The 16299-nt window shown below is 27.3% G+C and overlaps 1 protein-coding gene across 1 annotated transcript in view; it reads right to left on the reverse strand.

Annotated features, from left to right (window-relative positions):
• The window catches only part of LOC107436702 (cGMP-dependent protein kinase 1-like), a 100611-nt gene that overhangs the window by 22928 nt on the left and 61384 nt on the right, over nt 1–16299 (reverse strand). The window contains exons 7-10 of the mRNA XM_043045989.2: nt 10634–10711; nt 7945–8033; nt 4510–4578; nt 4349–4423 (exon numbers count right to left, since the gene is read on the reverse strand). Of these exons, the coding sequence (XP_042901923.1) occupies nt 4349–4423; nt 4510–4578; nt 7945–8033; nt 10634–10711 (311 nt within the window). The remainder of the gene's footprint in view (nt 1–4348; nt 4424–4509; nt 4579–7944; nt 8034–10633; nt 10712–16299) is intronic.

Here is a 16299-nt window from a genome sequence, read left to right on the forward strand (position 1 = left end):
GTAACTAAAATGGGCTTATACATGGGTGTAAAATTCCAGTTAGTTGAAAAAACAATAACCTATATAACAAAAAAATACTTAATTCAGGAAAAATATTTGATCCCTAAATAAAATAAACAATAAAATTTTACGTGTTTTTTGTTGTCGCGAAAAGTTATTCATTGTCTGAATCGAAGAACAAGTTAAAATGCTTCATCGGAAACTGTATCTGTAGCAATTTATTAACAAAGCCATATCTCCTGTATGGTCGTTGACTTCCCTTATATATTAAATTATACTTAAATTATGGCTCGAAAGATACGTGAGGAATTAAGTACAAGCACGCAATGGAGTATTGGGATGAATTTTCCATATTTTAATACTTCTGCTGCCTATTATACTGAGATGGTTCGAACTCAAACTTAAGGTGGTTTGTGTGACTCAATGGCTGCCAGACACATTTTAAATTATTGCTAAAATTCCGCGCATAAAATACTTTGAAAATAATCGCGGATTCTCTTGAAAACAGTTAAAATTTAAATCAAAGCAATTCCGCGCGGGAAAAGCCGCGAGCAACAAAGGCTGACGCTTACCCCTTGAGAATATCCCGAACTACATAAATGATAATTTCGAATGAATTCTCGAATCAAGGGCTGAAATTCTCCCTTGCAGCAACGGTTATAATTTTAGATTGATAGAACAAACTGTTCTGGAGTTACAAGGGAGACGCCCACAAACTCTTTATTTTATTATTAAATTGATTGCAAAGTTTATGCTTTATAATAATGTTTAAAATATTTTATTTAAAATATTTATGAACAGCTATTGATCAACAATTACATAAGACATTAAAATTTTAAGTATTGGATAAATAAAACTGACTGTAATTGTTATTTGTGTTAAACACTATAAATCAATCTTCCATGATTGTCTCTTCGCGGTTTAAAACTTTTCATAAAATGAAAATTGAATAAAAATGTTAATATAAAAATAGCTTTTTTGAAATACTAGAAGTTCCTTTTTTCGATGAAACTTTGATGAATATAAAGGAGAAAAGTTTATTTAAAGCAGGAACATTTTTAAAACACAATCATTGTATTGAAAGAGAAAAAGTTACAAATGCTCCAAAATACTGTTAACGAGTAGTTATGCGTCGAGAACTTCATTTTAAGCCTTTTAAAAGCTGAACAAACATTATGTACTTCTGGTTTATTAAATTTCCTATTCCAGCTGATGAGTTGTAATTTTTCGTACGAAACTTTTTCTTGTATTTAAAACTTCGTATGTTTCGGTTTCAAGGCTGTATGAATAGAGTAAAACCAGCTTTTTCTAGTACAAAACGTAGAAAGTATATAATTTCCTAAATATATTTACAAAACAATTGACACAATTTATGAATAATAAAGTAGGGTTTTATTTCTTGAAAAAAAAATCATTTATCTGGTGTGTAAGAGTATTACAAAAAGAAAGGTTTAATTTATTGAAAATTTTATGACGACATATCTCTATATAAAAAAATCGTAAGCAACAGCGCTATTTTGGAAGTTCAGTTTTACGTTATATTTTGCTTTGCTGCAGTCACTAATGTGACGGTTTTGTTATTTGAAAGCATGTTTAACAATAATGTTAGGATATTTATTTATATTTAAATCTGTCTAATATTTAAACTTAAATTAAATATTATACTAATTTCATAAATATAGAAACCGTCTTGCCTTTCATAGTAAATAAAGTGAGCTTGTGTTGTTTCTCGTTGTTCTCCTGTTCTGGTTTCCTTTATCATTTGTGGAATATTTATACAGTTGGGATGAAACCGGGAGCCCTAGGTCTTATCTCGCAAATGCTACAAAAAGGGTTCCATAGAAAGTTAAAAGGTCAATTGACCATTAGATTCCATTCCAAAATCAGATCATAGTATTTTAATCAATTGTTTCATTGTCAAAAATTTGAACAAGAGGAATGCCACAGCGAATGTCATGGTACTTAGCAACTCCAAATTGCAAAGGTGACTCAAAAAAGATATATGCAGGAAGTATGATAGGCAAGATAAGTATGAAAGGTATTTACATTCGATAATTAGTTCGACAATAATTAACTTGTAATAAAAACGTACCTTAGGGGGCATTCTATACCCCATAACAATGCAATCATTGAGTTGAAATTTCGGGTGCTGAAAAGCCCATTATTCATCATGCACTGAACCACTTGATTTTTTTCGAAACTTTAATTCGAACGAAAGTTATCACTGTTTCTTTTGCAAATATTTTCTCCCCCTTTCTTGCTTTAAATAATTACTATATGTCCATTGTTGTAAAAAAAAAAGCTTATTTATCTCTCCACATCTTTATTTATATGATAATACTTAGGCTGATGGTGAAAGTAACATCGAAGGAGAGGGAGGAAGATAGGACGTTGCTATATGTAACATCTTAATACTTATATTGAAATAGTTAAAAATATTTTTAAAAAAACTTAAGTAGAGCATTCAAGAGAAAACCGTTCCCTATTTGAATTGAAGTAATAACGTAAGTTTATCGTTAACAAATAAAACGACAACCTTAATACAAATAAACTTTAAGGGAGTTGAATCTTGATAATCATCAACTCAGAATTCGGTCGGCTGCTCAATGCTGATTATAAAATAAAATATTTTATAACATGAGTGATTTGCTAGCTTGCATCTTTAATCAATTAAAAATTAGTTGCATCGCACGTTTTTATGAATTATTCTAAGTTATCTTCAGTTTCCTATATTAGGATATCACAGGTATAATCAACGTTAATAATTTTGCAACGTATGGTGTCACGTTATTTGGAATGGAGCGTTAACAATTTCACAACTTCCCCAAAATCGTATTTTGAAAAGTATTTGAAACCTCATGTTTCTTATACTTAATGGCGTTTCTCATATTAATATGAAACCACATGTTTCTTATACTAATATTTATGCTTTAATAGCGTGCTTCCATACATTTAAATAATGGAAAACAGGAACTAATAGTATAAAACTGAAGTTATCAATTAAGCTATTGGAAAATTGTAGTAAAGTGTGAGTAATAATACTATATGTATAGTTAATCTTTCTTTTGATGAGTTTAACTAACTCATATTATAGTAACTCTAATAATATGCAGCCGTATTGGAATATACAAAATGTAATAAAGAAAATAAAGGATGTGTATTATAGTAATATTGTGGTAAGTATACTACGTTTCGCAAGGTTGTGAAAAACTACTATACCTATATTAAGCCTCTATAATGGTGTAACAGGTTCTCATTACCACAATACATATAACGGCAATGCCAGTAGTATTTAATACTATATTTAATTAATCATCGCTGGTGTCAAGAACTGTTTGGCGATATTTTACGGCCTTCGAAATAAGTACCGTTATTCGCTCGTTTGTCAAAATCATGCAAATGTCGTTACTAAAAGTTTTTGCGAATTCAAATTACTTGAGAAATTGTATGAAGAAACTAAATTAATGGGAAAAAGACACTTTTCCATTTAAGAAAATTATAAAAAACTGCCATAATATAATAGGTGCCAATGATGCTCAATTACCTTTTTAATAGGTACTACTAGTATTTTGTTAATTGGGTTTTTTAATAGGCAATAAGTGTAGAAATATTGATACCTAAATACCTACCATAGTGTTGAAATAGGTTTTGTACTGCCTCCGAAGGGGATAAGTACCAGAGAAAATTGCTGATTATGATAATCAGGAGTTGATTTCGAGCAATAGTATTATGGCAAATGATACGGAATATCTTAAAAATATGTTTTGTTTTGTCTGATAACATAAAGCCACCAGGAAGGGCAGCAAATAACTTTTAAAGAAATTGAATTCTTTTAGCTCAATTCATCGTACCGATGCATGTTTTGTTACACTCTCAGTTTTGTGCATGATATCGTAGTGTTGATTATTATGGTTTTTTTTCCTCCGTAAACACCAAAAATGGGTATTCAACTAGTTAGTTAATATACGATACTGTACAAAAAGATTTTTTTTAAAAAATAAACGAAATCCTTCGAAGATTTTTCCGATTTCCCAAAAAGCTGGTATTGGACCCAGAGATTTATCTTGACTTATACTCTTGTCCAGAGTCCACAATTTCTGTACGCAGCTGCCTGCGGCCCATTTGTGAGCCGTAGCCACTTGGTTGTGAGCCGCTGCTCTTTGTGATAGTATTTTACGGTAATGGCATATTTTACTGTAAAGGCTTCCTTCTTAGTTTTCCAGCATGATGTTATTCAATGGGAATGTGGAGTCCGGTCGGAGTTCATTATAATTTTTCAACCTTTTCTTCTCATTATTCCTTTCTAAGATATATTTATTTGAAAATTATAAAAAGTCACCATTCTTACTTAAAACTCTGGTCGTCGTATTCGTATTGTTTATCTTGGAGTTCTCTCAAGTCACCGATTAACTCTTTGAAAGACCTGACAATAAAATGGAATTCTCTTTAAGTGATAATAAAATTATTTTATGAAAAATCTGTGATTTAAAAATGTAGTTAAAAACTTACTCTCTATTTAATGCTAAACATTCAACTCCCGGATGTGCTGCGACAACATTTGCAGTCCTTTTGTCTTCACTACAAGAAAAGAAATTATCAATTAATAATAGTAATGAATAAAAACTATAAACAGAGAAGTTATTCGAAGTGTCATACGCAAATCAAGCTGAATTTTTTGAACAGTTATTTTTTATGGAATCATGTATATTATAATCATTTGTCTATTTTACAATGATAATAGAAACATAAATTATTGGAAATGTAAGCTTGTACAAAGAGATTTGTAAAGAATCGCAGAAATTTGCCAAGTTTGCGATAACTGATATGGCAGGATGACTTACGTTTAAGATTTAGAAAAATAATTTCGAACAATTTATTGTTCAAAATCAACTAAAGTACTGCTAATAAATTTCTATTATACTACTAATAAATTTCAGTACTGCTAATAAATTTCTATTATAAAAATGCCTGTGAAATGCAGAATTGTGCAGGAATTTATAACTCAACACAAGATTTTTTTATATTATAATTCATTCTTTTAAATAGCAAATATCATGACTTCCGACTAAGAAGTCTTAAATTTAAAAATAAAAATTTAAATATCCAGTAATGCTCATCGTCTGCGGAAATATTTAAACTTGGCGACGTATTCATGGTAAAAATTACAGTCTTTGATAATTTATAACTTAAAGGTTGCTTCAAAATGAACAAAATAAATTTTATGTATGATTTCAGAAACTAACAAGCTATCTTGTAACTTAAAAATGTTTAGTTACGCTCTAATTTATTTTGATAAATGTATGCAAATTATGTTTGTTTGAATTATGACCAAATATTTTGTGCAATAATTTCCTATTTTTCTGTACAACATTATGAGCTTTTTTGGGAAAATATTTGCGTTAGAGGAATATTTTACTGTTAATAGTCATTTTTTAAGTTTTCAATTTTAAATCCATAATTTATATTGACATACATAACTGCAATATTATTTTTAATGTTAGATTATTACAATGCAAAATAATCATTACAATACACTAGAATCTATTTAAAACATAATATTGCATTACAATACGATATAATATTTAAATGTCAGTTATTCGCTTTTAATGTTAGATTTTGACTTTTTTTTAATAAACAAGTAATCCCTCCACCTAAAATAACAAAGTATTATGATTAGCGAGACTCATTATAAATATTTGTAGCTTTTCATTGTAATAGAATGTGCAATATAATATTTTTATTAGCAAATTATAAGAAGTAACACATTCTTTGATATAAATTGTATTTTAATTATCGATAATTTGTAGATTAAAAAATATTTACTTTTACCTACTAGGTTGGATTATAGATTAAAATAAAATATATTTAATATATTACGTACATTAAAACAAACTGCTTTCTTTATAACAAATTTTATTTCTGCTAAATTAAAATAAAAAATAAAAGTTTTTTTTTAAATTTTAATAAAATGATTTTCAATTATTCAAAATCAATCCATTAAAGCTCCTCATTTTAAATTTTACATAATTTAATGATACTAACAGATGCATGTCAACATTAAGTCAAAATTCTCAGTGCATATCTCACAATAAATAAAAAGCTTCACTATTTTCTTTTGTGCCATTTTTAATAACTTCAAAGAAATATTTTTTTTTTGCTTTAAAAGTAAATATTTTTATTTTTGGAGTTCACTTACAAAGAAAGGTCGACAGAATGTCACTCACTAATCGAGCTGAAATTTTTTACAAATAAGTTTTTAGGTTGACAGATCATGAATAATTTTTTTGTCCATTTCGAACTAATTATTCAGTTAAAAATTATCAGAAACTGCAATTTTGAATACGTCAATTATTCCACAGAAAAAGAATATAGTCGACGAAAAAAGTCATTATCACTTATGACTTTTCTTTTTAATTGTAGACTTTATTTGTGTTTTAAACGACTAAAAGATTAATTTATTTGGAATTAGAAAGATCCTTAGTTTTTTTATAATAATATTTTTAAAAGTTTTTTTTATCCACAATAGCTAGTGAGGAAATGTTTAAAAACTTATTTGATAATCAATTACAACTCAGAAATTTATATCTAAAGCAAAAAATGGAATTTATTTCAATCCAATCCTTATTGGAGATTAAATATTCACATATTTTAATGAAAAATATTATTTTGTATTAGAGCATTTCAATGTTCTGAGAAGGAGATACTGAACTCAAATTAATGCATTATTTAATGTCATTTATTTGAAAACACATATCCAATTTCAAATTAAATTGCTTGTTTCAACTTAACTCTTGCTGTTTTAACAAGTTGTAACTTGATGATGAAAGGGACAACACGTGGATTGCATGGCTTATCGATATTGCACTCACCAACTCGCAAAAGAGAAAAGAAAAGACTCACAGAGCACTGATGTTCTGTTTCAGTTAAATGTATGGGAAAAAACGTATGCTAAAAATCTTGTTTTTTTCTTAATTCATCTATATTAAATTATACTCTTTTAACAATTTTGATACGATATATCCTTTGTACTCTCTTAAAACTTTCAAAAAGTTGAGTAATATAAAGGCTTCGTGCCAAAATTTTTACTTGAGATTGAAACCACTATTTGTAAAGGTATATTATGATTCTAATTAATGAAATAAATAACATCAAATGTGTTACATTTATAATAAACTCATATTTTTTTGATTGTAAGTTGAATGGGGCCAGTTTTGAGATGTTTACTCCTTAACCATATGTCAACACAAGCCCCACGAAAACATATGGTTATGTATTGTTTAATGCTGGTTAATTGAAACTATATAAGGGAAACAATAGATAGGAGCAATATATAAAGAATTGCAACTATATATTGAAACTAATATCAAAATAGATATTAAACCCCATAGTCTATCCCTTTTTGTTGAAATTCTGAAAATAAAATATGTTAATAAAAGAGTAAAGAAGAAATTTTAAAGTTACTTTTTCACCTTAAAACATCCTTTCATAAATTTTATAGAGTATTATTCATTGTGTGATTATGCAATTGCGCATGGAAGTACAGCATTAGTTTCCAGAAATTTTTTTCTCCAAAAATTAAACAAGTTATTCAAGAAGTCCACTGTAGCCTCATGTCCCCACCTCTATATTAAACGCAGTTTTTTCAACTGCATTATTTATAGCGAATTTGGAGAAATTTCTAGGTTCTTTACAAATATTTTTGTCCAAACTTCAAGTTTCTGAAACCAATGCGAAAAAGGCGTTTCATGTATGTTTTTAAAAAAAATAAGTAAATAAAAAAGTAAATAAGAATAAATTAATAAATTTTTTTAAAAAAAATGAGAAAAAAACGATAGAACTTATCCTGATTTGCGAGAGATGCATTCCCTGATATTTAAGATATTTACTATAATCACAAAATCATGTAACTTAATATAATACATAAAAAAAAAATTCAAACATTACTTAAGTAGAGCTCTTTCACCGAAATAATCCCCTTTTCCTAAACATCTGATTTCTTCCTCTATGTCAAATCTTCGTCGCGTCACTATCACCTGTAAAATATTGTAGTTTATAAATTGATTGATAACTGAAATACAATTCATTAATAATGAGAAGAGACAAGCACAATACTATTGCCAAACTAAAGTTATAAATACTTTGTTAGCAATACAAATACATTAACCTATTATTATTTGAAGAAGTTATGCCAAATAATAAAATTGTTTAAAATGATATTATTAAGACATATTTATATATTTTCGAAATGATTATAGGTTTCACATTATAGGGCAAAGTTAGGACATTTTGTTACATGTCAGAGAAAGGTAGTAGCATATTTAATAGGGATCACTTTTTTTAACTGTTAAAAAAATTTAGATGTCATTAATGTAATGCATTTCTTTTGAAGCATTTCTAAAAATGTGATTAAAAAAAGCAACAAAAGTTAATTTCTAAAATAAAGAAAAGTTTTCCTGACCTCTTCCAGTATGTTTATTTATAATTTAAATATTGTACACTGATAAAAAATAAAATATGGGCAAAACTACCAGAATCCACAGATTTTACTGTGTTTCTGGCTGTATGGGGACACCAGAAAGCTCGGTATTTTTTACTAAAACACTTTGGTTATGATTTTAATGAAATCAACAATAAATTATAGTTTTATATTATGTTATAGAATTAGGCAAATGTAAAATTAAATCATTTTATCATGATACCTCACAGCGTGAAATAAAAGTCATTTATTCAATTAATTTAGTTAATAAAGAATTTCCGATAAACCGATATCTTATGAACGGAAAAATTACCAATTGAATGATTTAAATACCGTAAATTTTGGTTTCATTAACCAGATATGTGGTTTCTTTTTATACGAAATGCCATTACCGTACTGTACGTAATTTTACCTGATTTTTCTACGTGTATGTTTCTCTTTCGAATAATAAAATTTAAGGTGTGAGTTTTTGAACCAATAAGGCAACTTAAAAAAATATCCTTATAAACAAACATACAATTTATTAGTTACAAAATATATTTCAAATAATTCTAACCATAATGATGGAATTAAATTTGATTACCTTTAACTACTATCGGCGGTAAATTAAAACATAGTAGTATGAAATTAACTTGAATGCAACCTTAGAAAGCCAGATTCAGTTCCCCTGTTGAATTAGTGTAGAATAATTGAAATGCTCCGGGGACGATTAAGTTCCCGTTTAATTAATAATACGAGAAGGTGTAATTAATGATACGAGAAGAATTAATAATGCGTGTTTTGGAGTACAGGGAGTTCATTTACGGCGAAAAAAATTGTTATCGAACTGCGATAAACAACAAATTCTTTAATCACAGTATTTTATACTTAGTCGCATCTGTGGCCGATGTTAATCCTAAATGATGCTCTATATCCTACACAAACCTTAACATATAAAAAAAATAAAAAGAGTCTTGAAAAATTGTTAATTGTGTATGTGTGACCGAAAATAAAGTTCTTACAAGTATAATATGTTTGTTCGTTTTTAAAAATATTCATAAATTTTTGAGAAATATTTTAATATTGCACAAAAATGTAGGAATATTTTTTTTTGTGAATTTTTGTAATCTCAAAGACAAATTGACTTAAAGAATTGAACTTTTAACTATCTGAAATCAAGGTCGAATGAGTGTTACTGTTTCTCTCGTCAGTAGGAATGTCCACCGTTGGAAACCAATATAAATATTTATTGAACTATTCCAAAAATCAAGCAGAAATTTCTTTCTCACATTTGAAAAAAAATATTTTGACATGTGAGCATCCCAACTTTTTATCAACAATTTAAATAAATTTATAAAAATCTAATAATAATTTTTGATTATACTTTATAGTTTTATGACTATTTAAATTTTAAAATGCGAAAAATCGGGATAAATTTTGCATTTATTATTTTATATAAGTTAAATAGCACATGAACACTAGGAGAAAAGCAATGATTTCCTTATTAATTATTTTATGTAAGTTAAATAGTACATGAACACTAAGAGAAAAACAATGAGTTCCAGTGTTCTATTTCACTTTTTTCAATTTTTGTATCAGTTGTTTTTGAAGTTAATTATAATTACCGAAAAACATTTGTTAATTTTATCATTAACTTCGTTTTATAAGTCGGAACACAATCAGAGTCCTTGTATTTTTTTAAAATAAGAAAAAAAATGAAGGATATTTAAAAACAAAATATGATTTTTAATACATTGTAGTTCAAGAAGGATACGATTGCATCCAGTTTTGAATCTCTTTGTAGGTACCCACTGCGATTGTACCCCGTTTTAAACCCCTTTGTGGAAACCTGACGCCAAAACTCAGAAAATAATTAAAACATCGAATTTTCGAAATTGACTTGGCATCAAAATAGCTTCATTTTAATTACTTATTTAATTAATTCTAGGCTACTCTATATCTTAACTTTAAAAGAAATGAGGCATGTTTCAATGTGGCTCAAATTAATGGTATGTTTTTGCATGAAAATCTAAGTTCGAGAATACAAGTAAGGAATTTTTTGTTTTAATAATTTTGTCATCTTTTCATGGTTTTTCATAAATCTTTTGAAATACCAATGAACGTTTCAATAAAAGAATAAACAATTTTGGTTCAAAATATTTTAAAATAGACTCTTACCTTTCCTTTGCTAATAATGTAGAAAGTATCACCACTTCCTCCTTCTCTTATGATATACTCACCCGATGGATAAAAATCCTAAGCAGAAAAAAAACATACTTAAAATTGGTACAATATTAGGAAGCACTCCTTTTTGCGGGTATAATCGTGTGAGCTGGTGAAGAGATTACACTTTTTTCTGGATTTTATTTTTAAAAAACTATATTTAATTTCTTTTAAAGAATGTTATTTTATTTTATTTTATTTTATTTTATTTTAATAATTTTCTTCTTCTTATTCTGGAATCTCCCATGTTGACTCAACATTTTGAACTTATTTTATGAGTTCCATATACTTACAGCTTATGCACAATAATCAAAACTTATTAATTTTCTTAATTTTTTTCTTCTTCTTTTTATCCTTTTTGTATTTTGTATTTATTTATTGTGCTATATATATAGATATATACAATACTACCTTATATACACGGTGAATGTAGTTTAAGCTTTTTTAAATGTTATTCAGCATATTCCTAATTTAAATAACTGCTTTGAATAAGTTAAATGAAACAAATATGCAAAAAGGAAGCTAACTCATTTTTGAAAAATTAAGCCGTTTTTTGCATCGTAATAAAGATAAAAACTTCCTCATTGAAGCGATTAAATAAAAATAATATTTAACTAATAATAGTTTTAATACTATTACATTTTAAAAAAATCATTTAAAAATTTAATTGAAAAAAATTTTTAAATCTTATAATAGAAAATCCAGAAACTTTTTACAATTTGGTAAATTATAAAAAACTTGAAACTGAAGATAATTGTCAACTACAAAGCTAGATGGCATTTCTGCTAAATAAACATCACTTAAATAATAAATATTTTTCTACCGTATCTTTAAAAATAATCATTTTAAGTAAGTGGAATATTATAAATTACTAAACTTGAGATAATTGTGGATGAAGAGCTCTTAATATGAATGCCTTATTTTCAAGCCTGCAGTGTAAAAAATATTAATGGTAGCATAATTGAGAAGAATATTGTAAAAGTTCTAACGTATTCGTAACTACTAAATATTTTTTTAATTGAAAAGAAGTAAATCATAACCTGAAAATTCATAAAAATATTTTTTTCAACTAAAATGTGAAGTAATATTTTAACAAAATTCAGCAACTTTGAATTAATTTTTTTTCAGTTTTCACTTTTTTCTTGTCATGCAAACAGTCTAATTATGAAAGATTGCTTCAAATGAATTTTTTTTAACAAAAATAGGACATATTTCAACTTTTAAAATTTGCTATCGTTGAATAAGTGAGAAATTTTTTTTATTTAATTTTTTAAGTTGATACAGTACCTCATTTTGAAATAGTTTAAATTTATAATATGAAGTCAAATCGTAATGATTATATTTCTCTATATTAAAAGAACGTAAACACCGCCGCTGTTTTAAGTGTTCAACTTAAAGTTACATTTTGTTTTGCTGATCAAGAACTATTAGACTTAGAAGCTCGATACAATGAAGGTGTGTTAAAAAGTACAGAGAATAGGATGAAGTGAAGAAAATATGTTCCATAGTTAGTTCGAGAATCACTTACCAGGAAGGTAAAAAAAAATACTACGCGGACCTGCAACTACAGAGTTTAAATTTGACATGATGAAAGAGCCATTTTTATTACTGTTTTATAAACATAACGCCTTGTTTTTTTTCCTTTCAAAATTCCAATTTGTTTGAAAATTATTACTGACTTAAATTCTATTTTCATAAAAAGAAAATATTTTTTTTGCTTTAAATGTTGATTATTTATCCATTGTTGGATAAAAGACTTATTTTCTTTCTCGAGATCATTGTTTCATAAATCACACTAAAGTTAGTATCTATCGCAAAAGTAACGAAAAATAAAGGAAAAATTACTGTCTTAATATTTGCAATAAAAGTTTTTAAAAAAACTTAATACATGAGAGATAAAAATTTATTTGAATTATTATATGCGTGGTCAAGAACTAAAAATACTTCTCGTTAATTTTTTTCCTTCGGTCATCACAACTTTTATTCCTCGTGTGAATTTTTTTCAGCCCAGTTGATTATCCATATAATAATCCATTTTATAATAACTATTATAGTAACTATTACATATTGACAAAATATTCTTACCTGAATCTGCAATAATTGTTGCTACTGTAGACAAAATGGTTTGTGTTTTTCTATGAAATATCAACCTTAAAAAATAGGTGAATGAGAAGCAATTACGAGAATTGGTGAATCGAGTCTACCAGTATGATTTGAAAAGTGTCAAATTTAACAGAATGTTGTAAAATCAATCATTACAAATTGATGTTATCATCGATTATTCGGCAATTCAAGATATTTCTGTGACAGGGTATTTCGTTAAAATCTAATAAGATGAAAGTTTTATACGTTCTCTTTTCAATATGATTGATTTAGAACTGAATTAAATAAAATATAAACATTGGAATATGTTACCTACAAAAAAGCTGACATTGTAAACATTTTATAAAAATGTTTAGCTGAGTATGAAATGCGAGAGTTGTTATATACTTTGCTTTCTATAAATATGATCATTTGGCAGAAAAAAGAGAAAGCAAAACAGGGCTTTATTTTTGTAATGTGTGCAATGTGTGTAAAATCCTAATTCTTTCATGCTTCAACTTTGCTGATAACAATCACTGCAATTTAAAAGTATAAGGCTGCAAACGTAGAATAATGTGAAATTTTTTAACATCTCATAAATATCAGATTAAACCTAAGAATCTCCATTTTTTTCGTATATTAGTCTCTTAAATAATCAAACTTATTTGTGCTTTAAAGATGAATAGCTAAAAAGCTTATTTTTCAATCCTGGCTCTTTATTAGTTATTTAAAATGAAAAAGAAATCTCTTTTGATGTTCTTATTATTTTATTGTTTTTCTATTGGCAAAATCTAAAAGATTTAAAAAAAAAGAAAATATAGTAGGATTTATTTTAAAGTCAAATTCATTACGAAACAAAAAAAAATTAAATCTTTTTATGAAATTTTGTTAAATTAACGTCGGCAAACTTTCGACATATATTTTACTTTTACGATTTTCTTTTAATATCATTTTTTTTAAAATCACGCCGATAATAAATTAATATTTATCTTTGTTAAATCCCATTTCTTGCAGTTTTTTTAGTGAACCTAATTTGCTCAAGATACGCGATTTTTAATTTGGGTAAAAGATTCTCAATTATTAATATTCTTGAGATAAATTTCCTTTTTCTTAACACTATAAGCAAATGTTTGTACATGTTCTTATTAAATTATATTTTCTAACAAGTCACTTATCTTAAATAGAATGATAATATTACTTTCATTATTTAGTAACTGCTGAAAAGACTTTTTTTTACTTAAAATATATTAAAAAATAAAAAATAAAAATCAAGTAGTTCATTTTTCAAGCCCCAAAAGCATAAAATGTGTTCTTCAAAAATTGTTGTTTCAAATTTCAAGATTATATTTTCTGTTCAGCAACAAATCTTTAGCAAAATTAAAGTTTTATTAAGTTTCTTATAAAACAAAATGGGTTTCTTATTAAAAAATAACTCATAAAAAAATTCATTTTTTACGAGTTGTAATTCTGATTAGAACTGAATCAACAACTTAATATTAGCTTTACTATTGCTCTGTTATCAGTGTAATAAAGCAATTTGGTATTACAGTATGTGAAAAATAATAAAGATATGAAGCATATTGATCGGAATAAATGCACATTCAAAACTTGGGCTATTTCCTGGCATTATGCACTTACACAGTATTTCCTCCAGCAATATTTTTAAGATTTTTAAAATATCATATGGAAGATTGATTACTGTTAATTTTTTATTGTATTTGTTTATTGTTTATTGTTAATTGTGGAAAAAAATAGAATTACAGGTATATTGAAACTTTACGGTTCAGCACGTGTAACAAATCTTCCAATTTACTGTTAATCTGAATGTATATCATGAATCCAGCAATATCGCTTTTTCTGTTGCTATTCTTACTTCACGGTATTGTACAACCCGTGCTATTGTGCTGCGTGATTTTGACATTCGCGGTTTTTTCCGTTATGATTTTATCAAATAACTGTCAATAATGACAATCAACTTCTATAATGGAGCTAAAATTCTAAATAAAATTATAGGTGTTAAAAAAGTTTTAATCAATTTTATTGAATATTAATATGAATCTAAACTTAACCGAACAACAAGAAAACAAGTAAAGATATTTCTTATTAATTAACATACAAAAATTCCTTTACTTTCTTTTACAATCGTTTACATTCAAAATCATTACAATTCATTTACAGAAATTGTATTCGAGATATAAAAAAAAATAACATCTAGATATTCAAACTCAGCAAAAAAAAACTTTTTTTTCAAACAAATTGAGAACTGCTGTTACTTAAAGAGTTTCATGGCTCATAACGAATTACGTATATAAATCTAAACAGGTATTTTTCGGATTGAGCTGGTCACAAAACAAATCGTATATTTTTGTGTATATACGTGAAAAACTTTCTGCATGTCTTATTCTGTTATCGATCTTTATCTTGCACCCACATAAAACTGATGATTTAAATAGCTGAAACTTATTGTTCAATGAATGATATGGTCTTATTAATTTTTCCACAGTTTAGCATAAAGGAAACTTCTCTTGATAAAACAAAACCATCTATTAATCAAACTTAACAAAATGCACGACCAACGTGCTTATTTATCAACAGCTGTCGAACAACTGAAAGAAGAACAAAGTAGCAAATTGATGGCAGTAATTTGTGCGAGAAAAGTCAGAACAACTTCAGTTCGCTTCATACCAAGAATGCAAAATGTAGCAGTGCCGCCACAGGGCAATCTAGAAGTTGATTATTCACAAAATCTCGGGTGATTAATCTTTAATTCAGAAAGCTGAAACGCTGACTTTAATAATTAAATTTAACAAAATACATGACCAACGTGTTTATTTATCAACAGCTGTCGAACAACTGAAAGAAGAACAAAGTAGCAAATTGATGGCAGTAATTTGTACGAGAAAAGTCAGAACAACTTCAGTTCACTTCATACCAAGAATGCAAAATGTAGCAGTATCGCCACAGGGCAGTCTAGAAGTTGATCATTCACGAAATCTCGGGTGATTAATTTTTAATTCAGAAAGCTGAAACTCTGACTTTAATAATTAAATTTAACAAAATACATGACCAGCGTGTTTATTTATCAACAGCTGTCGAACAACTGAAAGAAGAACAAAGTAGCAAATTGATGGCAGTAATTTGTACGAGAAAAGTCAGAACAACTTCAGTTCGCTTCATACCAAGAATGCAAAATGTAGCAGTATCGCCACAGGGCAGTCTAGAAGTTGATCATTCACGAAATCTCGGGTGATTAATTTTTAATTCAGAAAGCTGAAACTCTGACTTTAATAATTAAATTTAACAAAATACATGACCAGCGTGTTTATTTATCAACAGCTGTCGAACAACTGAAAGAAGAACAAAGTAGCAAATTGATGGCAGTAATTTGTACGAGAAAAGTCAGAACAACTTCAGTTCGCTTCATACCAAGAATGCAAAATGTAGCAGTATCGCCACAGGGCAGTCTAGAAGTTGATCATTCACGAAATCTCGGGTGATTAATCTTTAATTCAGAAAGCTGAAACGCTGACTTTAATAAT

This window comes from Parasteatoda tepidariorum, chromosome 4 (assembly GCF_043381705.1).
Source record: "Parasteatoda tepidariorum isolate YZ-2023 chromosome 4, CAS_Ptep_4.0, whole genome shotgun sequence".
NCBI lineage: Eukaryota > Metazoa > Arthropoda > Arachnida > Araneae > Theridiidae > Parasteatoda > Parasteatoda tepidariorum.